The sequence below is a fragment of the Tenrec ecaudatus genome, chromosome 1 (assembly GCF_050624435.1).
Source record: "Tenrec ecaudatus isolate mTenEca1 chromosome 1, mTenEca1.hap1, whole genome shotgun sequence".
Classification (NCBI taxonomy): domain Eukaryota; kingdom Metazoa; phylum Chordata; class Mammalia; order Afrosoricida; family Tenrecidae; genus Tenrec; species Tenrec ecaudatus.
The window spans coordinates 247349509-247375929 of record NC_134530.1 but is presented as its reverse complement, the minus strand read 5'-3'; the positions used below and the strand labels follow the sequence as shown (position 1 = coordinate 247375929).

The 26421-nt window shown below is 49.6% G+C and overlaps 1 protein-coding gene across 2 annotated transcripts in view; it reads right to left on the bottom strand.

The window, feature by feature from the left end:
* CNIH3 (cornichon family AMPA receptor auxiliary protein 3) overlaps positions 1–21395 on the bottom strand; it is a 179451-nt gene extending 158056 nt beyond the window's left edge. For both annotated transcript variants that reach the window (XM_075540586.1, XM_075540587.1), the window contains exon 1: positions 21315–21395. In XM_075540586.1, coding sequence (XP_075396701.1) covers positions 21315–21395 — 81 coding nt within the window. The remainder of the gene's footprint in view (positions 1–21314) is intronic.
* Between the last annotated feature and the right edge of the window lie 5026 nt (positions 21396–26421).

Below are 26421 nucleotides of genomic sequence, written 5' to 3'. Positions count from 1 at the left end.
ACAGATCACCCACTTTATATTCATATACATTTAATTCACCTCATTCATCAAACTCCTCGCAATGCAGTATCACTTTTCTCACTTATCCCCATTTCCGGTTTCCTTTCCTGCTTCTTTCCTAACCCTTCGGAACTTTGCCCTTGGGCAATGCTACTCTTTGGGTCTCAAATGGTTGATTATTCTACGGTGTGCCTGCCTCCCTACTCTTACTGCACTGCTTATAGGTTAGTCTATGTTTGGCTGAAAGTTGAGCTGGGTATGAGTTCAGTTCCGGGCGTGAAAGCTAACGAGGGGGCTACCCTGTCTCACCAGGAAGCCCGGTCTCTAGTTTGAGTTTTAGTTCTGTCCTGCATGTTCCTGCCACTCCACCAGGGCCTTCTCTTGCGACTGCTTTTGGGCCAGTCCACAGTGCCAGAACAAGGGCATCTCACTCTTCTGGTCTCAGGATTGTGAAGATGGGTGTTTGTCTGGCCCGTGGATCCTTTGGATGAAGAGAGACCGATAGATGGCTGCTAACGAGCATGTATAGGTCTGTCTTCTTGACACACCATGTTGCTTCTAGAATCATCTCTCTTGACTTTCATAATCCCGCCATACCAAACTTTGGCTCCTTTATGACAATCCCAGAACAATGAGGAACTAATGTTAACGGAGAAGCCAGTACACAGCATAGCTCTGAGCCACATCTCCCCTTGAGAGACAAATGAGCCTGCCTCCCATTTACAGAGCAGAAGAACTAACTCTGCACAGTGGCAGAAGTTGCACACGCTCATTATGAGAGAGTGGCGTCTGGTGGGAATGCAGAGGGGGCATATTAAGTGTACAGATATAGGGTGGGTCCTGTCCCTGCCTCTGCAGGAAGCAAGGAATTACAATTGAGTACATCCGCTCAGTACAGGCTAGGTTGGGAGGGGAAAGGGGACAAGAGGGTGCCTCAGGACAAAGAGGGAACTGAGGATCAGGGTCTTGTCCTCCAAAAGGGAAGCTAAGGGAAAAGGGAAGAAAAAGAGTTGATTTTGGTGTTAGCCAAGGTAGACTAGAGAAACAAATCTAGGGAGACTTATATATGTATAAAAAAGAGCTTTAAATCAAAGAGTACTGTATATTAAGAAAACTTCCCAACCCAGTCCAGATCAAGTCCATAAGTCTGATATTAGCCCATATGTCCGATACCAGTCTACAAGTTCATCTTCAGACTCATACAACACATGCAATGACACCAAATGCATGAAGATCACAGGCCTGAGCTCCAGGGCTCTGGCTCCATCAGTGTAGTTCCATCCGGCTTGTCATCAGGAATGTCTTGCAGTGAGAGTGTGGGTCTGGCCTCCAGTGAGCTATTTATCTCTGTAGCACCTCCATGGGCATACAGGTGTGACCTGATTGACAGGCTAAACTCCACCCCTTCACCCTTAACAGTCTCGAGTTGACAGCAGATTCTGTCACTACCACAGTTTTCCCTATACCATTGTTCTCAAAACGAGGGGCTAAAAAGCTGGGAGATATCAAAACAGCAAGAAACCTTTTTCCTTTTTTTTTTGGTATTATATTCTTTCTATTTATTATGAATTAGGTCAAAGTTTAGAGAGCGTATCCTAGTTTTACATTAAACAATTCATACATACTCGGATTCAATTCATCGCACTCGCCTCCATGCACCATGGCTTCTCCCACTTCCTCCCTGTGCTTCCGGTGTCCAGTCCTCCTCCTTTCCTAACTCTGAGAGCTTTGTCCTTGCGCACCTGTTGCCCCTTTGATCTTACACGGTTGATGATTCTAATGCCATCGTATGGTAAGACTATGGTAAGAGCTATAGTCTTGAGGGTCCCACCAGTCGTCTACCCGAGCAGTAAACCTAGTCGTGTTTAGGATTCTGAGCTGTTCCACATTTTTCTTCCAGTCCATCCAGGGCCTTCTACGGCGATACTTCAAATCGTCATTGGTTGTGGTGGCCAGGGAGTGTCTAGATCTTCTGCCCTCAGAGTTGTGGAGCCTGGTGTTTCCTTAGTCCCTTGCACGAACTGTTTCCATGTGTCTTTCCATTTTCACTACCCCTCTATCCTCCGGATGGGAAGAGACCAACAACTGTGTCAACAACTGTGCCTGAGCTTTTAGGATCCCAGTCACTGTTCACCAAATTAGAATGCAGAACATTGCCTTCGTGAACTGTTACATTCGTTGACCTTGGTGTTCCGAGAGACTATGGTCCTGATCACCCGGGCCCGTGACTCACTCCCTCAAAGTGTTTGATTATGTCTGAGAAGTTTTCAAGGAGCTCTGGCGGCTTATTGGTTATGTACGCATTGGTCAACTGTTCAAAACCACCAGCTGCTCCACAGGAGAAAGATGGGGCTTTCTACTGTCATCAAGTCACAAATTCAGAAACCCACAAGGCCAGTTCTACCCTGCCCAATAGCATACACACACACACACGTCCTCTGTCAAAAGTACATACACCCCAAGCTTCTTCCCACACCTGTTCGACCTGCCTGACCATCCAAGCAGCTACCCATAGGTCATCCCTGCTACAGGAGTGTGTATAGCACAGTATTTGTTTTTGTTGCTTTTAGCATTTTCAACCCTCTCAGAATTTTCCCCTGCATCCATCATTTTTCTCCCTAATCTCCTCCCTCTAATTGTATATTGCCTTCTACTTCACCCAAGTTGTCACCTGGCTGTTCTGTAACCGGTGACTTCCTCCCTCCCTCCCACGCTCCCTTCCTAGTCCGCATTGGATAACCATCAAAGAATGGTTTCTGAGAGGTTGCTGGGTTTGCTCACTTGTGATTCACACAACTGCTGTTCCCTTCCTCTAGCTGTGCACGTGGCTTGTTCATGTCCTGCAAGCCCACATTGAATTTCTCTGTAAAGGTTACAGGCACAGAAAGACGACCTGCTCCTGGCAACATGGCACACGCCCGTCGTGACAGTACCCCAGGGTGTGCCTGAGTGCAGCTGTGACGTCTTGGAATCTCTGTGATTTTGAAAGTGGCAGATTACATTAACCATGTGTCTCCCCCTCCTATAATTCTCCCCCACCGTTCCCAGTATAGAGGATTCTAAGAGTGAAAAGGGAGACTTGATAAGGAACCGGAGACAATTATTACCTATGGTGAGCCACACCAGGGCCAGGAGCCCAGCGAGTTCATCTTCCTGGCCAGCGCACAGCCACTCCTCACCCAGCTGAGAAGTAGAGAAGGGAGACCACTTCCTAAAGCTCGCACAGGAGGGCATATCACACGGTCTGCGGCAACACGATGCTTACATAGAGAACATTTTGCTCTCCCTGACTATGGATAAGGTGACAGGTTAAAACCAGAGTCCAGGTCATGGACATGTGTCATTTCCTACTCATGAGCCATCCACACCCTGTCATACACCTGTTTCCCCTTGATGTGCAGACCAAGAAATGCCTGGAGAGCCCGCTCTGCCCCCACCCCCACACTTGCCCTCAATAACTCATGGAGCCAAAGGGGGCTGCTGATTCAAGCTCAGCCCCAAAGACTTCCTCCCTGGGAGCGACATGAAGTAGAAGAAAGAATGGCAGCCATCTACATCTTTACTAGTCTGCTGTTTCAAGCCTTGGTTTCCAGTCATTCTGTGAGCACTTAAATCATCTTTTCATAAATCCCTTTCTTTCCTTCTTTCTAGCTTTCATCCTTTCACTAGTGTGTGTGTGTGTGTGTGTGTGTGTGTGTGTGTGTGTGTGTTTTATCATGATTCAGGTAAAAGGGTACAGAAGAAATTGGCTTTCCACTCTATGACTCAAACACATGTTATTTTGTGACCTTGACTGCCATCCCCATGTGGGAAACATTAAGATTTCTCCCAAGTTGTCTCCCCCAAATATATGCCTAACTTAGCTGCTTGCTACACCACAGGGCAAATGAGGACACTTGGAGGTCAATGAAAAGGTCAGAGGTTATTCTCACTAAGGGTTATCAGCCAGCCAGAGCAAGCAGACACCACTGTTTATCCCACAAGTAGGGCCCACTCCCTTCTGATAAGGATAGTAGTAGATTGTTTCCCTGATGGAGAGCCCAGGGAGTTCAAACCCACTCAAGGGTGACCAAGGTTAGGCCGCCATCATGAATCTAGGGTCCATCCTTCTTGTCACATGTATACCCCTAGTTCCACCCCTTCCTATCATGTGTACACCCCCAGCTCATCCCCTTCCAGTTACGCTTATGCCCACTGTATATCCCCCTCCTATTGCCTGTATTGCCTATTGTACAGCCCCTTCCTGTGACACCCCCAAAAGAGCTATGAGCCTTGGTTAGCAATAAATGTTTCTCAGGCTCTCTCTGGTTCTCTCCTGCCAAGAGGAGCTGAGGTGAGCATGCTACCATGAAATGTGTCTGACTTCTTTATTTTACTCTCTCCTGTTATTCTCTATGACTTTATTATAATCTTTATATATCATAACTGCACAATTGTGCCTATTGAACCCGCAATTAGCTGTGGGGGGGCTGGCCTTTCCCCCACAAAATGCTGGTGTTTATCATTTCCATCATCCTTTTTGCCTATCCTTTCCTGCCTTCTGAGCTTTATCCCTGGGCAAATGAAACCATTCTTTTCTCCTATGGTTGACTGTGGTATGGAATGAGGATTCCTGGTGGTGTAGTGGTTGCATCTTGAGCTACTAACCAGAAGGTCAGCAGTTCAAAACCACCAGCAGCACCTCAGGACAAAGATGGGGCTTTCTACTCCTACTCCAGTAAAGAGTTAGTCTTAGACACTCACAGGGGCAGTTCTACCTTGTCCGATAGGGTTGCTATGAGTTGGCATCAACTTGATGTCAGTGAGTTTGTTTGTTTGGTTTTTGAGCCTCCCTAGTGGTACCGTTCACCTTAAGAACCTGTTTTTGGTTTGGTGGAAAGTTAAGCCACAAGAGTGAGTTCGGTTCTGACCTTAAAGGCTGTCTAAAGACCTTCTCCACCAGATGAGTACATCTGGTCTTTTTATGATTCTGAGTTTTGTTCCACATTTTTCTTCCACTCTATCTAGGATTCACCTATTGTGACCCTATTAAGAGCAGTCAACAATAGCCCCTGGCACCATCTAGCTCTTATGATCTCAGGTTCTTGGAAGCCGGGTGGTTGTTTGGACCATTAGTCTATTGTGTCCATTGTTTCCTTGCATCATTGATTCTTTTTACTCTTCTTTGTCCTAGAGCTTTACCTAGGATCTGAGTGACACACACTAGTCACTACTCACCAAAGGAGGATGTAGAGCATTGTCTCTGTGGGCTAGGGTTGACCTTAGTGACCCCCGAGGCTGTGGTCCTGAGCCCTCACACACAGCAACTCAATCCCTCCAGGTGTCTGGATGTGGCTCAAAAGTTTTCATACCCTTGCCTGCTCTGTGCTCGACATTTGCTAAGGCAGCCAGGACCGATAGTTAAGAGCCTTAACCCAGGTGTTCAAACAGCTGGCACTCACCTACTAGCCGAGTAGCACCACGAAAGAAAGGCCTGGCAAGCTACTACCATCATGATCACAGCCCAGAACGTGCTATGGAGAGGTTCTGCTCTGTAACACGTGGGGTCAGGGGCAACTTCGTAACAACTGTTTCCTGAACTTGTTTTTCTTTTTCATTTTCAGTAACTGATACACCCCTTACAGAGAAGGCCCAGGATGGCCCGGGAGGTCGTAGAAGAAAACCGAGACAGGAGAAAGAACAAACTGCAGGGAGAATGCAGTGGAAGAGCCACAGAACCCTGGAGGTCGGCCAGGATCTCAGTGCTTACTTTGTCTGGTTACGCGTCACTCCACATTCAAAATAATCAAAGTCCCAGAGAAAGGGTGGGACTTGCCTAAAATCACGCATGGCAATTTGCTGGTCAGCACCAGTGCCCTTCCTGGAGCAGGACTTTTGCTTCCAAAACTGACAACCAATGAGAGGAAGGAGATCAATTCTGAGCACACTTTTCTCCAGCCACCTAGCAGTTGGGGTATATGCACCCCTGGCTTCAACGGCACTCCACATCACTCTCCCCAAAGTCCATGAAAGATGAGCCCAGGACAAGACACCCAGGCCAGTGATGATGGAGGGGCTTTAAACGCTGCACCATCTGCTTCTGCGTCCCAGCTCCAGATAATGACCCCGTAAGAGACCCTCCCCCCCTAACCCACTCTCACACCCGCCACCTCTGTGGGTGCTACAAATTCTCTCCTTCCCTTAACAAACAAACAGATAAACAGGGACCACTGAGTCATGGAAGCTCTGTGTACACGTCAGTGAAGAAGCATATGCCACACAGGTTCAAGGGCTGGTTTCGGGGGTGGGGGCATGGAAGAAAATTACCAGGTTTATTTTCAAGGTGCCTCTTGGTAGACTCGAAACTCCAGCCTTCTGATTAGCAGCCAAGTGTTTGCCATCTGTACCACTGAACAGTTAGGACCATTCAAGTTCCCTGAAGATTTCTGGGATTTACTATATCAGAACATGGCCAGTCCATTTCCCAAAACTACACCGTAAGGGGAAAATGGGGCAACCTGTCTATCTGTTCAATAGACAGTTAGGAAACTACAGGCAAATATTCACCTTTTGTCCCAGTCTTCCTAAAGTGATGGCCAAGCCCTGGTGGCATAGTGGTTCTGAGTTGGGCTGCTATCCACAAGGTCAGTTGTTCAAAACCACCAGCTGCTCTTCAGGAGAAAGACAGGCTTTCTACTCCCATAAAGATTTACCATCTGGAAATCCGCAGGGGCAGTTCTGCCCTGCCCTGTGTGGTCACTATGAGTCAACATCAACACAATAGCATTGAGCTTGAGTTTTTGAGTTGGCCCATTGTTGCTGGAGGCACTGCTGAGTAAGCTCATCAGCTCTGACATGTCAATCAGTCTCCACACTTGCACCCATTCAAACTGAACCTCTGCCCAGCACACACCAGGGAGGGGTTTCCGTATGCCTCGGAGCAAGGCAGTGCCCTGAGAATGCATCTCCCCCAGATGATTTCCCTCATACCAGGGCTGTGTTTGGTGTTGTTGTTGTTAGTCCCATTGAGTCATCCAATACCAAGCCCAATAGGGAAAACGGGTCTCTGGTCCTCCACCATCATGGCCGGATGAGGACTGGACCTTGGTGATGGAGCGGGTTTCCATTAGCTCATTTTCCAGAAGTAGATGCCCAGACCTTTGTTCCTAGTCCTCTGCATCTGGGAGCACCTCTGAAACCCATTCAGCATCATAACACACAGGCCTTCACGGACAGCCAGGCTGCGCATAAAGTGTCTGGGCCAGGAATTGAACCTGGCCCTCACCTGTGGAAGGAGAGCATTTTCCCACGAAGCCACCACTGCCGCTGAGATCACCCAGTCCTGTCTCCTAATCTTTGCAGTCTGGAGAAGGAAACATCTGGCTATTTCCATACTCGGCACTCTGACAGACAGTTCTAATTTTTTTAACAAGGCTCACAGAACACATCAAAATATTTTTTGTTCAAGATATAAATGGCTTTATTCTCTAGGAGGCCATCTGGGCCACTATCCCTGGCTGGCTGTGTTGCTACCAACTCCTTTTTAGGGTTCATGAATCAGGCGCCAGGAAGAAAAAGGAAACGAAGTTCACTGTGCAGCGCTGTCCTCCTGCCCTGCATTTTTCCCCAGCAGGAAGGCTGTCTCCCACAGTCACAGTAGGCTGTGTGGGCACCACCACAGAGAAGACACCTGGGACTGAAGCTCTGGAAACGTCAGCCCACCGTTCTAGACGCCTCCGAGGCGGGAAGCGGTGTCAGCTAACTTCCCAACTCTTGGGCCCACCAGCTGGGCTAAGTAATAAATGCGAGCCTCTTACAGATCTGACATGCAGAGAGGGGCGAATAAAAGGAGGTCAAGGGCAATCCAGAAAGAAGAAATGGGGGAAGGAGAGTGAAGAAGAAGAAAGCGAGCAGCCCGGGACTAGCAGTCCCCTGTGCCTGAACAAACCAAAAACCATGAACTTGGCCTGTGCCAACCTCATAGCCAACAGCACCCAGCGGAGTTCCAGGTGCACCAGGCTGGCAGGGGCGCGAGAAACAAGAGGTAGGGAAGCAGGAGTCGCCAGCTGATGGACTAAGCTCATGCTGCCAAGGCTTGAGAGGGAGACATGTGGGGAGTCCCCAGTGGCCTGGCCTGTGGCTCTTCCCTGTTAGAAGAAGGGGGTCCGTGGGTCCCTCAGTCAGAAACATGCCCTGAGCACGTCCCCTGCAGTTCTCATGAACACTGCAGAGTTCCTGCCAGGAGGCTGGACATTGGGCATACTCAAGGATGGACCAAAGTGGGTGGAGCCCTGGCCCAAAGTGGGTGGGGCCCTGGCCTAAAGTGGGTGGAGCCCTGGACCAAAGTGGGTGGAGCCCTAGGCCACAAGCCTTTCTCCCGTGAGAAATAACAGCAGGTAAGTAGAGATGTGTAGCTATGTGCTCTTATAAAGGCATTCAGCCCAAAGTGTGGGGTTTTTTCCTCTGAAAACGGGCACCCTTCATGCCCACCCACCACCCATCCTTCCCCACCTTGGTCCCAGGAGCTAGGGGTGGGGAATTAATTCCACTCTTCCTGCTGATGGTCAAGGGGTCCTTGGGTGGTAGTGGGTCTCATGCAGGGCTACTAACAACAAGGCCGGCAGTTGGAAAACCACCAGATAGAGGAGCTCTGGTGGGAAGTTGTCGCAAGTTGGGCTGCGGAGGACAAGGTATGCGGCTGGAAACCAGAAGCCCCTGTGAGGGGGAAAGATGGGGCTTTCTATTCCCATCAAGAGTGACAACCTCAGAAACCCACAGACACAGTGTTCCTCGGTCCGATAGAGTCTCTGGGAGTCCGAATGGACTCTGTGGCAGTGAGTGAGTGAGTGAGTGAGTGAGTGAGTGAGTGAGTGACTGACTGACTGACTGACTGACTGACTGACTGACTGACTGACATGGTACTTAGCTATCACCACTAGCCATTCTGATCAGAGTAACAACAAACGAACCCCGAGAGGATGGGATAAAAATGCAGAACAGAACTCAAATACTCAACAACTGCAGGCTTGCTGGGCCATTAGAGACCAGAGAACACCCTGAGAGTAGGCCCTGAGACACTCTTTCAACCTTGAACCCAAGCTATCCCAAGCCCGCCTGTCAGCAAAATGACAGAGTGGCACACAAAATGAAAGGCAGTACCCATGAGTACAACGCTCTACGAAATAGAGAAATCAAAAGGTCCCCCATCACTCTAAAGCAAAGATGAGCCGGGGCAGGGCAACTGTAGACTACTGGGACTGGAACAGGTAGACCTCCGTGAAAGCGGTAGCTAACGCATTCAACTGCATCCCACCCAAATGTGCTCCAATGTGGTTAGCCGTGATGCTCAGTATAATGTAATCCTTCTCCATTCTTTGTAGCTGATGTAAGTGTCCTGTGTGCTGCGATTCCTTCCTTCTAGGATGTTAGCAGAAACCCTGCTTGTGCGGAGGAATAAGCCTTGGGCTGCCAACTAATCTGTCTGTGGCTCAAAACTTTCCAGCTGCTCTGCGGCAGAAAGATGAGGCAATCTGCCTCTACGAAGATTCACAGCCTTGAAGCCCTACTCTGTCCTATGGGTCACTATGAGTCAGAATAAAATCTAAGGCACTTAGTTAGTGAGTTTTATGATGTTAATGAGGCAGGATGGGAGGTGATTATGTTAATGAGGCAGAATACATTGTCAGGATTGGGTTATAATCTTGAGTCAATCTCTTTGAGATATAAAAGCCAGTACAAAGAGAGACCTGACTACTACCATGAAAGAAGAGCTGGGAGCAGAGTGAATGCTTAGGACCTGGGGTCCCTGTGCAAGGAATCTCCTAGACCAAGGGGAAGATTGATGCCAAGACACATAGAGCGCTCCAAGCAGCCCCAAATGTTGGAAGGAAACAAGAACCTTCCCCGCCTCAGTCAGAGAAAGCTGTCTGCTCGAGCTGACACCCTGAATACAAACTTCTAGCCTCCTAAACAGTGAGGAAATAAATGTGTTTGTTAAAGCTAAAAAGGAAAACAGCATTTATTTGAATCAACTCAGACTCATGGCAACTTCATGGGTGTCAGGACAGGGCCATACTCCATGGAGTTTTCACATCTGATTTTTCAGAAGTAGCTCGATCACCAGCCCTTTCTTCAGAGGCACCTCTGGGTGGATGCAAGCACCCAACCATTCAGTTCAGCTGAGCATATTCAGCCTTCACACCTACTAGGGATATCAGAAAATGAAGTTATCTTCTCAAAGGTCCCCTAGTGAGCTTCAGAGGCAAAGATGAAAGAGGGGACAATCTGGCTGCTTTGCCTGCCCAGGGTGAAGCTTCCTGGTCCTTTCCCCTGGCTGCTACCAAAGCAAGGCTTTGGGGCTGTCCACAGATTTGGGAGAAATGCAAATTAGGTTTTAATGAACAGTAACCATGACTATTTTTATAAGATCCCATGGCCCTCAGCATCACACATTCCAAACATCCACAGGCATCCCAACGCAGAAAATGCCGTGCCTTGCTTCCTGCAAAAACCCCGGGAAGAAAAACCTATGCTCACCAGGTGCTCTTTCTGCAGAATCCCCCGGCCATCCAGTCAATGCCAACTCAGAGTGACCCTACAGGGCAGGGTAGAACTGTCCCTGTGGGCTTCGCAGACTGTAACCATTAATGGGAGTAGAAACTCCACCTTTCTCAGAGAAGCTTATGAATTTGATCTGCTGACCTGGTGGTGAGCAGCCGAACGCACAAACCCAGTAAGAATTCGGATGCCTTTTACCTCAGTGGAATCTCTATGTGTACAATGGTAGAGAGATACCTCTGCTAAAATGAAGGATAAGTTGCTACATATAGTCCTTCCTATAACTCTGTGGATTTTGAAAGGCACAGAAGCACCACAGTATACTACCAGTCAGTCCACTCCTGCCAGGCCAAGTCCTGGGTGCAGTTTTTGAAACTAATGTACCGTTGTCTGAAAAGCCACAGGGTACCTCTTCAAGTTTCTGACTTCACACCCCATAGAACTGAGAACCACCAATCATCAGTCAGACACTCACACATTTATTGTGTCCTTTTAAGCTCTATCCCAGGAGTCAGAAACGAGTGCTAAATGGGACAGTAAGACCCTTCTGATTCCCTTAGCGTAGGCATAGACACGTGCAAGTGTGCAATGGCATGAAGCAGAATGTGTACACGAGAAAATGGGAGCACAGGTTGACCGTAGGGCTTTGTGGCAGGTTGAATGGAATTGACAATGACGTGATATGAGCTAGACAGTGAAGGAATGCATCGAGAAGGACCCTTTCCTCGTGGAATGATGAAGAAACAGCTTCTAAGGGACAATAAAGTCTGCCTGTGTCGTCGGTGCTACAACCCTGAGCGGTACAAACAGCTAATGCACTCTGGTGCCAGTCAAAAGGCTGGAGGTTCAAAACCACCCAGAGGCACCTCAGAAGAAAGACCTGGCAGTCTGCATCAGGATAAAGCATTGAAAACTGTATGGACCATGGTCCTATCCTCGCACACACAGAGCTGCCCTGAGTCAGAGTTGATGCCGATTGGTTGTTTGGGTTGATGGGTGTAGCTGGGGCTGTGAAATCAGTAGGAAACGGACAGAAGTTGGGAGATACTACATTTTAATTAGGTCTTGAATAACAAACTAAGGGATTGAGACACCTCCTACAGAGACTGGATGGACCCCGTGAGATACCTAAGCCCAGTCTTCCGCCCCTTCTTGTACCAGAGGTTCTGGAGGCTCGAACGCACTGTACACAGGGACATAGGCAGCCCCATGAAGAGCTTATCAGGCAATAGATTGTGCTTATTCTGAATTTAGATATATTTTCAGAGTTCTGTATTTTCATCTTCCTTATAGAAAACATAAGGATGTCTCATGTCAATATTAATTTTGAATTTACAAGGGTCTGGGGGAGGGAGGGGAAAAAGAGGAGCTGATACCAAGGGCTCAAATAGAAAGTAAAGTAAATGTTTAAAAAACGATAGCCCCCAAAGGCCATCTATAGGCAACTGGACACCCCCTTACGAAAGGGTTGCGGGGAGGAGACGGGCCAGTCAGGGTGCAGTATAGCACCGATGAAACATACAACTTTCCTCTAGTTCTTTAATGCTTCTTTACCGCCACTATCATGATCCCAATTCTACCTACAAATCCAGCTTGACCACAGGATGTACACTGGTACATAAGAGCTGGAAACACAGGGAATCCAGGACAGATCATGAGTAGCGATACCAGGACGGGAAGGAGAAGGTCGGGGAGAAAGAGGGAATCAATCACAATGATCTACATAAAACCCACTCCCTGAGGGATGGACAACAGAAAAGTGGTGAAGGGAGACATTGGACAGTGTAAGACATGGAAAAAAATAATAATTTTCAAGGGTCTGTGAGGGAGGGTGGGGGAGGGAAGGGAAAAATGAGGAGCTGATACCAAGGGCTTAAGTAAAAAGAAAATGTTTTGAGAATGATGATGGCAACAAGTGTACAAATGTACTTCACACAATGGATGGATGTATAGTTTGTGATAAGAGTAGTGTGAGCCCCCCCCAAAATGATTCACAAAATAATATTAATGATGATGGCAACATATGTATAAATATGCTTCATACAATTGATGCCTGGATTGTTATATGAGCTGTAAGATCCCCCAATAAAATGATCTGAAAATATGTACCGTAACTACCGGCCGCATCATCAAGTTCTGAATTGGCATCTGGAGACTAAGTCAGGGTTTACCTGTGCACTTGGTGTTTTTGGTGACCTTTAATGGGACTTAATGAGATTCTGAAAGCCCTCCAATAAGTCCAGGCAAGTCGCAGGTACCCTCGTGAAGATACAGCCGCTCTGGTCATGAGCAATCCCAGCAGCAACCAGCCTCCCGCCTCCCAGACACAAGCTTGTAACACACCTGCACCACCTTGTTCCGTGTATGGCAGAGGGGACTGCAGGCGGGGTGTGGTCTCTGGAGATGATGTCAGAGAACCCATGCCACCAAAGGAGAGAGCAGGACAGGGAGGACACGACTGCTATCCATGTGCCAACCTCCTGCATGAGTCCCTGGAGGTCGGTGCCCAGGGAGGCAGATGGTGAAGACAAGGAAAAGCAGCAAGAGTGCCATCCTGATAGGGCATCTACCAGAGAAGGGCAGGGTACCATCCTGATAGCGCATCTACGAAAGAAGGGCAGGGTACCATCCTGATAGCGCATCGATGAGAGAAGGGTGCTCTGGAGGAACTGGTTTGCAGACTTGTCAGAAAGGAACACCAAACACAAAGCAACGGTAAAACAAAGCCAAGAGAATAAAAGCGCAAAGCCGTGTGGATACAGGGGGGAAAGAGGCCAGGCAGCCAGAGGTCAAGAGATGGCCGGAGACGAGGCCAGAGGAGTCCACAGACCTCCAAGTTCCAGAGAGACCTCTGCCTTTAGAGCCATACAAGCCGAAGCTCCAACTCGCTGACAGCAGCCTCGTCGCATTCACTGCCTCCCATCAATGTGTTCAATGACTTGAAAGTCAAGAAAAGTTGCCTCGGTGTTTCTGTGAGATCCAACTCCAAGGAAACCTCAGAACCTCACCAGCAGCTAGGGCTGGCTGAGGCCAGCGCCTTCTTCTTTGAGGCCACGTCTGAATTCTGCATCCTTCTTTGCTCTCGTGCATGACTGTGGTGGCAGTACACAGAGGCTAGGGAAGCCTGCTTTTCCAGGGCGGCTGGTGTAAGTTGGCACCAACTCAACTCGTAACACTTGGCAACTCCTGCACCATGTTCACAGCTGGCGGTGCTTGGGTCCATGGCCACAGCCACTGTGCATTCTGAATGCCTTCTAATCTACAGGGCTCATTCCACATATTCACCAGACAATATTCTGTGGTGGTGCATGGAGTTTCCATTAGCTAATTTTTTGAAGCTTTCGGGCCTCTCTTTCTAGTCTGCCTTTGTCTGGAAGCGCAGCTAAAATCTGTCCACCATGGTGACCCTGCTGGGATTTGAAATACCAGTGACATAGCTTCCAGAATTGGCGCAACCTGCAAGTCACCACACCCTGACCCTGCTGGCACCCTGTTGGTAGTTTCCGGGATAGTTATGGAAAATCTCCAACACCTTACTCTAAGTAAAGGTCAAGCTGCACGAATCTACCCAGACATCATACTTTACAGAGCGTGCTCTCCCCAGGGAGAGCTGGTACTGCTCCCCAAGCTGCCCTTCTTCAGGGAAACCAGTTCCCCTGGCATCTAGTCAGCTCCCACAAACCAAAAACCAAACTCGCACACCCCATGATAAATGCCAACCTTCTTTTAGAGAAATTGGTTTCCAAGGTTTCAAAGTGCCAGATTACGGCACAAATTGTTCCGTACCCAATTGCCTTGGGAGACACACACACGCACGCACGCATGCACATACACACACCTGTTAAGTCCATTCTGTCTAGTAGGATAACCCCAAGTGCTCCATAGGGCTTCTCTAGACTATAGTCTTTAAAGAAGTAGTTCACCAGGCTTTGTTTCCACAGTGCCAGTGGGTGGGTTTGAACCACCGACCTGTAGGTCAGCAGCCAATTGCAAACTATTTGCACCACTCAACCTCCTTCAGCTCCATGAGAAACATCCAGAAGCAAAGTCCGAAATCAATTACCAAGAGGGCCAACCATGTACCACGCCAGACGTCTATATGTCAAACACTGCACTAGGCTCTGAAGAAACAATGGTAAACCGGGGGGGGGGGGATCCCTATTCTCCCAGGGGTCCCTTCCACTCAAGGCTAAAAACAAGGGAGGCAGAGGGGAAATGGGGAGAAGCAGAGCTGGGGGCAGACATCACTTCACAGCTGAATGTGTCTCTCAGCCAGAGAAGTGGGGGAAGGAAGTGTGAAATGTGAGGACAGAGGCAACACCAGCTAGAAACCAGGTGAGGCTTCAGCTCATGCAGCCCCAGGCCAAAGCAGGTCTTCAAAAGATAAGTCATGGTCACTCTAGGTCATCTACCATTTCACATCAACCCCTTTTCTCTCCAGATGGGTAAGCTGAGGCGGGTTTTCTCAGTGAGTCTCCAGGGGCAGAAGCTATGGCAGGGGAGACCCAGCTGAAATGGTTGCCAAAACTTTACTTCACCTCTTAAAACGGCCTCCGTGGAAATGTACGTGGGGACTTCTGAAAAGTTCATGGAGAAAGCCCATTATCTCCCCATCCCACTTTCCAGGACCTTTTTGCAGCCCCCTGGTATTTGTTCTCCGGCCGGAGCCCATTCAAGTCGGCTAACCAATGCACCTGTGAATCCAAAGGAATGTCACGATGTGATGATGCACAGGAGCTTGTCAAAAACTCAGAGGGTTTGCACGTGACTGTAGAGGAGAAGACATTAGTGGCTCAAAACCAGGCAAACTTGGTGAGGAAACTAAACCCCTTCAAGGAAAAGCTTGTGTGCTCAGGGGGATGGAGCAGTCTGCAACCAAGCGCCAGAGCCCAGGAGGCTTTTCCAAGGAAACCCTGCTGCAAACAGCCATCACATCACTTGGGAAACCCTGTAAAACTTGCCGCGGTCCCTTGAAATACCCATATACACAATATTTGACATACACGAAGATTAGACTAGGGTCCCACATCGTGTCCTAGATGGAAAGATCAGTGGCGATTCTCTTGTTCCCCTCATTGCATGTTCCTGGATCTGCATAATTGTCACCAATGAATCTCTACTATTGAAAAGAAAAAAATTTTTTAAGTATAACAGAATTTCCTCTTCTAAAATATGATATACAGTAGATGTGGCATCTAATTGTTCAAATTTTATGCAGAGATCCAACTGTAAATATCTTGTTTCTAGAGAGAAAGGTAATTATTATCAAAGTCAACCGGTCCCAAGACACTGGCTACAGCTAGAAGACTTAGACATCGGGGCCTCGCTGATCCAGGTCAAGTCCCAGCTCCAAAAACATACTGGCTCTGCAACCTTGAGCAAACCATCTCACTTCTCTGGTACATAGTTTCCCTATCTGTCAGCTGTCCTGCGGGAGACTGTCTGAGGAATGGGCTCTCAATACTTACTGCCACTGAGTTGGTTGTTGACTCATAATGACCCTATAGGACAGGGTAGAGCTACCACTGTGAGTTTCTGAAACTGTAACTCTTCATGGGAATAGAAAGCCTCCTCTTTCTCCCTCACAGGGGCTGTCTGGGGTTTCTGAACTGCTGACCTTGTGGCTAGCAGCCCAACACATAACCAACAGACCACCAGGACTCCTTGAAGGTAAGCAAAGCCATCCAAAACAAAAACAACTCAGCCTATCTTCCAGATGTAACAAACCAAGATAGGGGCGAACACCAAATAAATAATTAGCAGTTTGAAGCATTTTCACTTGAAAACAAATGCAGCTATAGAATGGGATAGAATCCCAAATCCCATTCATCTCCAAATTCAAAATAAGATAACAGAAATGCTGTGCTTGTGGTCAGCTACATCCAACCTTCCTTCCAGACTTCCGGTACCAGAAAGGGAAGTAACCCATTCGGTGTTCACTGTCAAGGTCCTTTAGAAAGTGTCTAGGGCAGGGCTGGCCCACCAGAGGCCCTCAGTCAAAAGTCGCTGCTATGATTGCCCGACTGCCGCATGGATAGCTCATGTGTGTCCAACGAGAACAAGTCTCCAGAGGGTTTCCAGTGACTGAGTTTTGGGAATTAGGTTGTCAAGTCTTCCTTCCAAGGTGCCTCTGGGTAGAAACAAACCTCTCACTTTTCCATTAGCAACCAGGCATGTTAACAGTTGAACCTCCCAGAAGCTCGTACCCATCAGTAGTTTGCTGCTGTCATTGTGAGGGACCACAGAGCCAATTTCAAGCCACAGATCCCCATGTGACAGCACAGATCTGCCCCATGGGGTTCCTAGGCCCAGATTGCCAGGTCTTTGTCCCGCCAAGTGGCCGATAGGTTCAGACCACCAGCCTTCCACTTAGCACCCAGGCACCTCACCATTGCACCATCAGGGTCCTTCCTGAGTGAGCATGCATGATTGGATAAGCAAACGTGTCACCTTTATAGCTTACAGACTAGACATGGCAAGGAGACTTGTCTTGTTAAGTGCTACCCAGCGGTAAATGTCCAAGTCATTATTTGGGATGTCGATCAATGTCTTCAAACTGCATGATATGATTCATCAGAACAAGAAATACATGAGAGATAGATGAAGCTGGAAAGACAAATGCAAAGTCTAACAGAGAACACGCCTAAGTTGTCGGTGACCTAGGGGCGGAAGTCAGAAAGCATTACTACTATGATTCTAGTTCATACGGGCCCGGGTTTATTCCAAACAAAACATGTGTAAACATGTCTCTGTGTTCTGTGGGTGGCTGCAGACAAAGTCTCTCAGTCATGTGCCTTTCTAAGTCTCATTTGGGTGCCTTCAAATAATGGGTCCAGTTGAATAGCGGCTTCCAGGGACACCTGTGGGAAGAGCTCAATTCAAGACGGAGAGGTCAGCTCGGAAAGCGATGGTGTTGTTTTGCTTTTTTGATTCCAAAAGAGTAATCTTGACAGCTTTTCTTGAAGGACGTGCGATGAACACGGGGTTTTATTATAAAGAAGTTTTTAAAAAATGAACAATTGTGTTAGGGGAGGAAAATGTCAGGGAAGGTGCAGTGAAGGTTTTTTGGTTTTTTTCTTTTCCATCACGATAATGCGCTTGCTCTTTCTTCAAGGGCAGTCAAGGACTTCCTGCAAACTCTCAACGGGGAAACCTTCCCGCATCCGCCCAACAGCCCTGATCTTGCTGCCCCTTCAGACTTTTTTTTGTTGCCTCCACTCAAAGAACGTGGAGAAGGAGCCTGACTTGAGTCCCTCGACGATGCCACACCTGCGGTTTTAATGTGGAAGAGCACAAAATCCTTTAAGGAAAGGTTAGAAAGGTGGAACCCCCACCTTCACAGGTGTACACACCTGCATGAGGAGATATGTCAAGAAAGAACAGCCTCGTTTTTAAAATATTTTCATTTCATAGAAATGTACATGATTTTATAGCAGTACTTCTTGATTTACCTCCTAATTACCACCATAACCAACACCTACACACACTCCGAGTGCGCCGCAGACTGTGTGTTTCAGGGTTTATTCAGAAACCGCTTCAGTGTGGTTAGGCAGGAAGGAGGAGGAAAGGAAACAGAACTCAGACTTGGAAACCGGGGCTGTCATTGAACTCAACGAGCACAGGATGCTATTAATAACAGAACCTGGAATGTGGCCCTTCTCACAAGGGACCCGGGGAGGGCCTGACCCACACTTGGGATTCAATCGCATCCAGTCACCTGTAGACAAGGGGGTGAGGGTTGGGAAGCTAGAGAATGCAGCCAAACACAAAACACCTGAATTTTATTTAAATATCTATTAATCAACCACCTGCACTACCACCCACTCAATTAACCTGTTCTTGAATTATGTATGATCTTCCGTTGAGTGGGAGAGGAGGATTCTTTGCTGTGCTCCAAGGGCTAGTTCTGGGAACGCCAAGCCGGCCAAGTGCCTGGAGCCCTCTAGCCCCCGCCCACCCTCTTTTCTGGTCAAGGCAAATTCAGAAAGGGAAAGCAAAGGAAGAAACTCTGAAGGGAAGGAGTGCTTATCATATTAAAACAACTCCCCAAATCCAAGACAGAGGATATTTCTCTAATATCCCAACCCAAACCCACTATCATTGGAATCAATTCTGGCCCATTCCAGAACTGTAAAGCTTTCTCCAGACAGGTGGCTGGTAGGTTTGAACCATCAATCTGTCTATAGAAGCTCAACGCCTAACCCCCAAAGCCGAAAGAGCTCCTTTGAACGTGCATCCAAAACCCACAGAGGGAATTTCCACTCAGAACAGCCCTGTGGGACAAAGTACTGCTCCCTTGGACTTCAACGGCTGTACCCCTCTGTGGGGACGGAGCTCCTGAAAGAGCTGAATGCCCGTGCAGTGAGGGGCGGGGCTTCTACCCACACCTCAACAGGTGGCTGCTGCTGTTCGAGTTTTTCCGTGGCATGTGTTCTTCTCTATGCCCTTTGCCATTCTGACTCAGGTAAAATTCTAAATTAGATAAAACTGCGTTTTGCCCTGAACAACTGTTGACAACCTGAAGGGTGTCCAGAAAATTAAATCCACCATCTCAGGGCAGAGGAAGAGAGAGGGTAAAATCCCTTTACTCCTCAAACGCCCAGGCCTTGCATTCAGCCATACAGTCCCTGGGTGCGAATCCTGCTCTCTTTCTCTCGGGCTCCTGAATCAACCAAATCCCAGGGGCAAGGAAGCCCAGAAGGCCTCTAGGCCGACTTTCTCACCGCAGAAATGAGTACGGCCAGCAAGTTCGTGCCCGCAGCTTCCAGGTTAGAGCTGACTACTAGCCTGAAGGTTGGTGGTTCAAATCTACCCAGAGACATCTCAAAAGGAAGGGTCTGGTGATCGGCTTCTGAAAAATAAGTGCCTTGAAAATCCTTGGGGGACGTTCTGGTATACACACACACACACACACACACATGCACATATGCACACACGCACACGCACACATGGTAAGAAGCCTTCCTGCTGTGGGCTTCTCTCTCCCTCTCAGAGCGCCTTCTCGCAGGGGCTGCTCCAGCTGAACTCCTTAGCTGCTTAGTTCTATTTTAAGATTAAACCCTCTGGAAACCGCTTGCACTAAACACCAGCATCTCACCCACCCTGCAATTTTCCTCAGGTCTTCATCTGGGGTTTCCTTCCCCAGAGCGTGTGGTCTCTCAGGTTCACGCAAAGCATGCCTCCAGGCAGGGACAGCTTACCCAGTGCGCAGGGCACGGCCAGGCTTACTTGCGTTTGCCTACTACTCTGTATTGTTTCTCCACATCATGCGGTGAAGGACATGTGACACTTGATGTGGAGATATACGTTCGTAAGTAAGCACAAGTAAGTCTGTGCTTACCCTGCATACTGAGTACTCCTCTGACCCCAGGAGTCAGGCATTGTACAGCTGAAGAGAGGCTTTGATTCTGTAGGCGGGTGCTATGAGGTTGGGAGAGAGGCCGATGCCAGCCATGCCTAGAAGCAGAACCTTTGATGTGCTGAAAAATATCTAACTGTTCACTATGATGAGTCAGTAAGCACCAGTGAGCTTATGTTCCCCTTCTTCCTGGGGAATCCAACACTGCTTCTAGGATTCCGCAGGGTCCTTCCCCGTTCCTCCACCTGCCGGCCAGGGGAGGCTGTTACTGTGGGGCTTTCCAAGGCACTTGACCTTGGCAGTGCCTCCCAACTACCTCCTGATGGTGAAGGCACAGCGCTAGTCCAGTCTCAGGGTGGGGGGTGGGGGGGCTGAAGCGCGGAGAGTTCAAGCCACTTGTCAAATGTTACACCACCGTCTCTGAGAAACTAGCAGACCTCCTCCTGCTCTCTCCCTCCCTTCACTAACTCTCCTCATCCCACACAGGGACCCTGGCCCTGCAGAACCGGGGCTCATGGCTGTCCTCAACTTGGGTCACCTTTTAGGATGTGCCCTGCCCCCCAGAGTGGCAGCAAAGCTTGTGCCCAGCCCAGGGTCCCTGAGAATGCGGGAGGTCAGTAGTGGTCTGCGCGGGAAGCTGGTTTTTATTAGAGACCTCAGCGGGTGTGGGGCTGCTGGACTCCGGAGGGAAGGAGGAAGTAACCATCCTTGCTCAAAGGGCTCTCTGCTGGGCTCTCTGTTGGCGCCATTCCTCCAGCTCCCTATTAATCCCTCTCATTCCCCAAGCCCCTCCCTCTCCTCATTTTCCTGGCTCCCTCACCATCCATTCGGACCACCTTTGTAGTTTCCCATCCCTTCAAGACTTCCTCTCACCAGGCGCTCCCATTGTGTTTCCACTTTGTCTCCAATTATGTCTAAATGCAACCCACCGCAGATGCTGACATTTTAAATGTTTGGTTGTTATAGTTACTTGACTAATTGCCGGCCCGTCAGGGGCGCTTCTCCTTCTCCTCCCGCCGCAGGAGGGGAGAGGCTGGGGAAAGGCTGCGGGTGGGATGGAGTTGTAGCCGCCCCTCCTGGCCCCCACCCCACCCCACCGCGCCGCCGCCGCCGGGGCGCCAGGATAGGCCCTGGCAAGGGGTCCATGGCCCAAGGGTCTCTCGGACCTTCACCCCAGCACCCTGGCGCCTTGAAGGCACGCCCGGGTTTGCTCGGGATCCCTTCAACTGTCCGCTGTCTAGACACAAAAGAGTGGGCTGGTCTGCAGGGGCGCGACAGTGAACCTCTTCGTCGGCCCCCTGGGGGCGGGGAAGGGAGGAAGCGGGGACGAGGGGTGTCACTGTGGAGGGACGGGGAGGAGGCAGCGGTGAGGGCGCCCTTTGGAGGGAAAGGCGAGTTGAAACCTCTGCCCGTTACTCACGTGCCAGATGGCGAAGAAGATGAGCGCGGCGCACAGGACCAGGGAGAGCATGTAGCAGAAGGCGGCGAACGTGAAGGCCATGCCGGCGGCTCGCACCCGGGTTCCAGAGCCCGCCCAGATGCCCCAGGCCCGAACGGGCCGGGCCGGAGCCGAGTCGGCGCTCTCCGGACTCCGCCAGCGGCTGGATGCGGGCGGGGAGAGTCTGGAGTCCGGGGAGGGCGGCGGGGTTCCCAGCGCCAGAGGGAAGCCGGGGTGGCGGACGCCAAGTACCCCCGCAATCGAGGAAGGAATCAGGTGGGCAGCCAAGTCCTGCAGAGTCGCGCCGGCTGGACGGGAGGCAGTGAGCCGCGCCCGGCGCCCCCCGGGAAGCAGGTGGATCCCTGGGAAGCGCCAGCGGGGAGCGCACGGAGCGCCCGGCACCCCGTCAGGATGGGCTCCAAGCTCCCGGGGGTCCCCGAGCCGGCGGGACACGGGAGGTCTTCCGAGGAGCCCGGCGGACGCGGGAGGGGCGGTTCTCCTTCGCCTTGTGCCCCGGACGCGGCTGCCAGCGCGGCTGTGCGCCCCGAGGCACCCCGTCTCCGGCCCGCGGGCCTCAGTTCTCCAAGTTGGCGGGACGCTGGGGTCGCAGCCGAGCGCGGGCGGGACGCGTTCCCGGGCAGCTCGCGGCGGAGCCCGCTCCACCTGCTGCTGCAGGCGCCTCGAGCGCGGCGCCAACGAACGGAGCCGGCGGCTCCCGGAACCCCCTCCCGCCCGGTGCCCCACCCCGGGCTTGCGCCCCGCCGAGCACGCCCACCCCGGCGGGCGGAGACTGCGGCGCGGGGGCCAGGGACCAGCGCGGGGTGCGCTCCGGGGCCGCGGGCGAAACTTGAAGCAGGGACCGGGCGGGGGCGAGCCGGGGCGCGCGCGGAGGCGGGGCGCGAGGGGGCCGGCGCGGGGAGGAGCGGGGACTCGTTAAACACGTGCGTCGGGAGGAGGTGGGCACCTGCGGAAGGCTCTGCTCTCCGCTCAAGCTCCGCCTGGCAGCTGCTACCGGAAGCAGGAGGAGAGGGGTGGGGGGGGTGTCTTGTGTTGGTTGGAGATGACAGGACTGGCCCCGGGACCCCAGGAGAGCCAAAGTGGATTTTCCCAAACAAGCAAGGGGGTAAGCGGTGAACCCACCAGCCTTGTGCAGGAGAACCAGGAGGCAGGCCGGCTGCTTGCAGGAGGATTTGTGGTCTCTGACGACCTGGGGAGGAGTTCTACTCTGTCCTGGAGGGTCAGTATGAGTCAGAATCCAGTGGACGGCGGTGGATTTTTTATTGATTTATTGATTGTTTTTTTAAGGGGGGGGGGGTTCCTCGAATGCACTGGGCAAATTTGCAGCGCTGTTCTCAGTCCCTGCAAAATTATCCGTTTAGCATCGTGCCCTCTCCTCCGTCTGACTCCGGGATGGGAGCGATGTAGACTTGGTGGGCCAGTGTTCCTTGAAAAGGCCAAAACAGTGGCTTGGTGTTCGATCCCGATTCCAACATCATTTGTTCATGAGGTGGACAACGTCCTGAAGCTTCTAGGGGAAAGTGGCCCCAGAGAGGCAAAGCGCAGCTAAAGACAAGCAACGTGGGGAAACTGTCTGGTCCCTGGGAGTCAAAATAAAGGCAGTTCGCCTAAGCAAACCTCCACTACCATATGGATAAGCCATAAGGGCCCTTCAAACAGTAAGTGAGTCACAAGATGTGCCTCATCAGTCAATAGAAAAGAACCCCACCCCACCATGTCATTCGTCGTTCGCTGCCAGCCCATTTCCAGGTGGCTTTCAGCTACAGACCCCAAGCTGGTTCCAGCCACATCCCAGAGCATGTGCCAAGAATGCCACCCCAACCTCCAACTGACTCAAGAACATGAAGAGCCAGGTCACGGCACTAAACTGCATTTGTGCCACATGGGGCCATTTCAGAAATGTGGCCTCGTTGGCTGCTTCCTGTCAAACTATATACAGCTGTGCCCCTCCCGTGAAGCATGATGTTCTTCCTAAGGGCTTACACACGGCTAAATCTCCCCTTTCCATAGACTTGAAAACTCTTCAACCATATTGTTTCAGGAGACAGGCCTTTGAGAGATATCCCCCTGTCTCCTTACTTGTTAAAATAAAAATGTTGCTCTCCTCACCTGCTTGCCTCTCAAATGGGAAACTCACGCAGCAGAAGCCAAACTAAATGCCTGAGAACTACGAAACATGAGACACGCGTATATATCAAAAGATTTCATCCGAAGAGTTGAAAGATTCCATGGCATAGTGTGGACAAGGGACTAATCTCTGCGATTTATAGACAATCCCAACACCCGAACAAGGAAAACACAATCCAATTTTTAAATGGACAATGGGCATGAATAGACACTATACTGAAGAAGGCACTCAGGTAGACAATAAGCATATGAAGAAATGTGACCACAGGCCATTTCAAATACAACTCTTTTTAAAAGGCAATTTATACATGGAAGTGTATGATATGTGAATACTTTATCAAGAAAAGGACTAAATTATAAATATATAATTTATAATATATAATATATTCTCATATATATATGAAACCAAACTTGACCAATGGTTACCATGAATGAAAGAGAAAGAGTTGTTGTTTAGGGGGCAGTGGGTTCATGTTAATGGTGGTGGATAATTTGGAAAAGGATATCAATCATGGTTGTACAATAAGAAGAGTATAACCAATGGCCCTGAATTATACATGTAGAAGTGGTGGGATTGGAGAACGTTCTGTTGTGTATATTTTTGCCACAATTAGAAAAAGCATAACTATGAGTCTAAGGAAGAAGAAAGTGTTCTAGACCGGACTATGGTGATAACTGTACAACTCTTCTTGATATGATTGAGTTATTGAACTGTATGGCATGTGGATGAAGTGCTAATAAAACTGTTTTTTAAAGTTAACAATAAATATATACATAAGTTTGGGGGGGACCCTGATCATAAGCCATTTGAGATACAAATCCAAACAATGAGATATCATCGCACTCTAGCCTTACTAGCAAAGTTCAAAAAAATCAGAAAACAACAAATGTTGGCGAGGATGTGGGAAACTGGAATCCTCGTCACTGCTAGTAGGACTGTAAAATGGGGAACGACTATAGGAAACAGCAACACTTCCCCAAAAAGGTGGAAATAGAAATACCATATGTGGGGTCACATCGGATCTCCTCTGGCTAAAAAGGGAGAGGGAGACACCAACGCTGTGTCTGCCCCCGGCTGATCCCTATGATCCCTCAGCCTCAGTCTTGGCCTCCACCCTCCAGTTCCGTTTATTCTGACCCCAGCTATCCCTCCCATGGCATTCCACTTGTCAGGAAAACACTGCAATGGCCACATGGAGCGCCCAGATAATACCCATGAGTTTAGGGGTTAATTAGGGAAGTGAACAGGTTACATCACATCAGGATCAGAAAATGGTAAGTCCTTTTGTCCACAGTGCCTCTTCTCAGCCACGTCTAAAGGCACATCTTTCTGTGGTGCTCAGACTCTCAGCCGCAGTCCCGTGGCTCCTGCCCTGCCCAGGCAAGTGTTCCAAAGCCCCTTTATTAGTGATAAATGCCCAAAGGGCACCCCTCTCTGCATGCCAGCCTCCTGCCCAAAGCTGTATGCAATTCAATGGGCCTACAAGCCAGCTGTTCAGTCTCATGGTCTCTGATGCTGACCTAGCTCCTGCTCCACGGCTTCTCCTACCACCCCTGTCCACACAGGAATCCTGGACAAGCATGGCTTGTACTAATTGTGGGATCCTCCCTGTTCCTGCTTTGACATGCCTCATCTTTCTACCCAGTGGGATGGCAAAGCTGGCCAGCCCCCGAGTTAGGGTCATCTACACTTTATTTGCACTGAGTGGGGATGAGAAGTAATAAAGTCATACCAAGCCTTTTCTCTTCACCACATTCTATGACCTGGCAATCCTTCAACTTGGCATATATCCCAGAGAAATGAGAGCGTCGATACGCATACATACATACTTACCCATCTTCACTGCAGAACTATTCACAATAGCAAAGAGAGGAAAATAACTTAAATGCCTATCAATAGGAGAAAGGAGCCACGTTACATACAGTGAAGCAGTCCTACACAACATTAAAGATTAAAGATGAATCTGTGAAACGCCTCATAGCATACATGAACCTTGAGCTGAGTGGGTTAGTCCATCATCAAAAAGGGAAAATGCTGTATGATACCACTGTGGTACCAGGTCCAGAAAGGTTCTCCCTCAAAATAATGAAGAGTGAGAGGGAAAAGAAACATAAGTACTGGCTAGAGGGCCGACACATGTTGAATTAGTAAAGTAATTAGTAAAGTAGTAATCACTAAAGGGGAGGGCGATATTCAACAAAAGGGAGGTTGATGAAAAGTGATGGAAACAGAGGCAGACACTGGAAAGAGTCTACGAGTTAAAGGCAACAGAGGTGAACACTGTTACACGAACAAGCCCGCACTACTAGTGATCTGTGAGTAGATGCATGGATGACCTGTGAGATGGATGGACAGACATGCAGGCTGGATAGGTCTGAGAGGGAGAGTAGGGGTGTACCTACAAATACATAGTTTGGCAGAGGACAGTTTTGCATGTGCACTTGGCTCAAATGTATCCATCAGTGGGATAAAGCATCCAGGGAGCAAGGTTATAAAAATGTCTTAGTCACAACCAGGGACCTTAAGGGAATGAGTCAGCGGTCATGGGGGCTTAAGACCAGAGTTTCAGGAGTCACCCAGGTCAGTTTCCATAAGAAGGGTCATAGAGACAGTGTTGCACATCCTACTTTAGTGAGTAGCGACTAAGGTCTTAAGGCCTCCTGGGCAGTCAGCTAAGGTACAACTATAGATCTCTCCCTGTCTGAAGGAATGAGGTGATGAAAATGTAAGACACATGGAGACAATGAGTCAGTGGACGACTAGCAAGCTTGGGTAGACTAGAACCACATCCTAGTTTGGCGTGAATCTTAGAGCACCTGGCACCTTGCACCGAGGGACCTGAGGGAAATCATTGTTGAGTGCTTCTAACACTGGTTTGCTAACAGTTCCGTTCATTGATATGATTCCGCTGGTTTTAGAGCTGGGAGAAAAACCTTAGAGCGA